General features: G+C 41.0%; 1 protein-coding gene across 1 annotated transcript in view; it reads right to left on the bottom strand.

The window, feature by feature from the left end:
- LOC119591443 (protein NipSnap-like) overlaps positions 1-471 on the bottom strand; it is a gene marked incomplete at its 3' end in the record, with an annotated part of 10976 nt that overhangs the window by 4455 nt on the left and 6050 nt on the right. The window contains 1 exon segment of the mRNA XM_037940184.1: positions 12-191. Coding sequence (XP_037796112.1) covers positions 12-191 — 180 coding nt within the window.

Raw genomic sequence — 471 nt, forward strand, 5'->3', positions numbered from 1 at the left:
AAACCACTCACTAGTTCTTAAGATACTCTTCCCCTGTGCCTGGTTTGAGGTTGTGTGTCTGGAGCTCATATATAACTTCTTTGTCTGAGAGCATGCGAGAGTGCGACTCTTTTGTGGGCTCGATCTTTCGCACTAGGAGCTTGTTGAGCCAGCTGTCCTTCTGGGCTGTGTGTCCCGTCGTGGAGAGACATCTAGAAAAGAGGTTGAGAGTGATTTAAACAAAATCTAGTACAGTAACTATGTCTGGCCATAACTTCTTTTCAGAAATCTGTGAGGAAACTGGTATGGTACAAACATAGTAAATTGGTGTTCAGAGCTCTAGTGCTCCCAGAATAATCTGAATACGATGATTCTATTAAGTTTTTAGCTTTACTTGCTGTGTTTCAGCCATTATGACAACCAATGGCTTTCAATCCCTGGTATTTCATAATACTTAATTTAACAATTTGTTAACTGGTCGATGAGTCACTG

This window comes from Penaeus monodon, chromosome 28 (genome assembly GCF_015228065.2).
Source record: "Penaeus monodon isolate SGIC_2016 chromosome 28, NSTDA_Pmon_1, whole genome shotgun sequence".
NCBI classification, from domain to species: Eukaryota; Metazoa; Arthropoda; class Malacostraca; order Decapoda; family Penaeidae; genus Penaeus; species Penaeus monodon.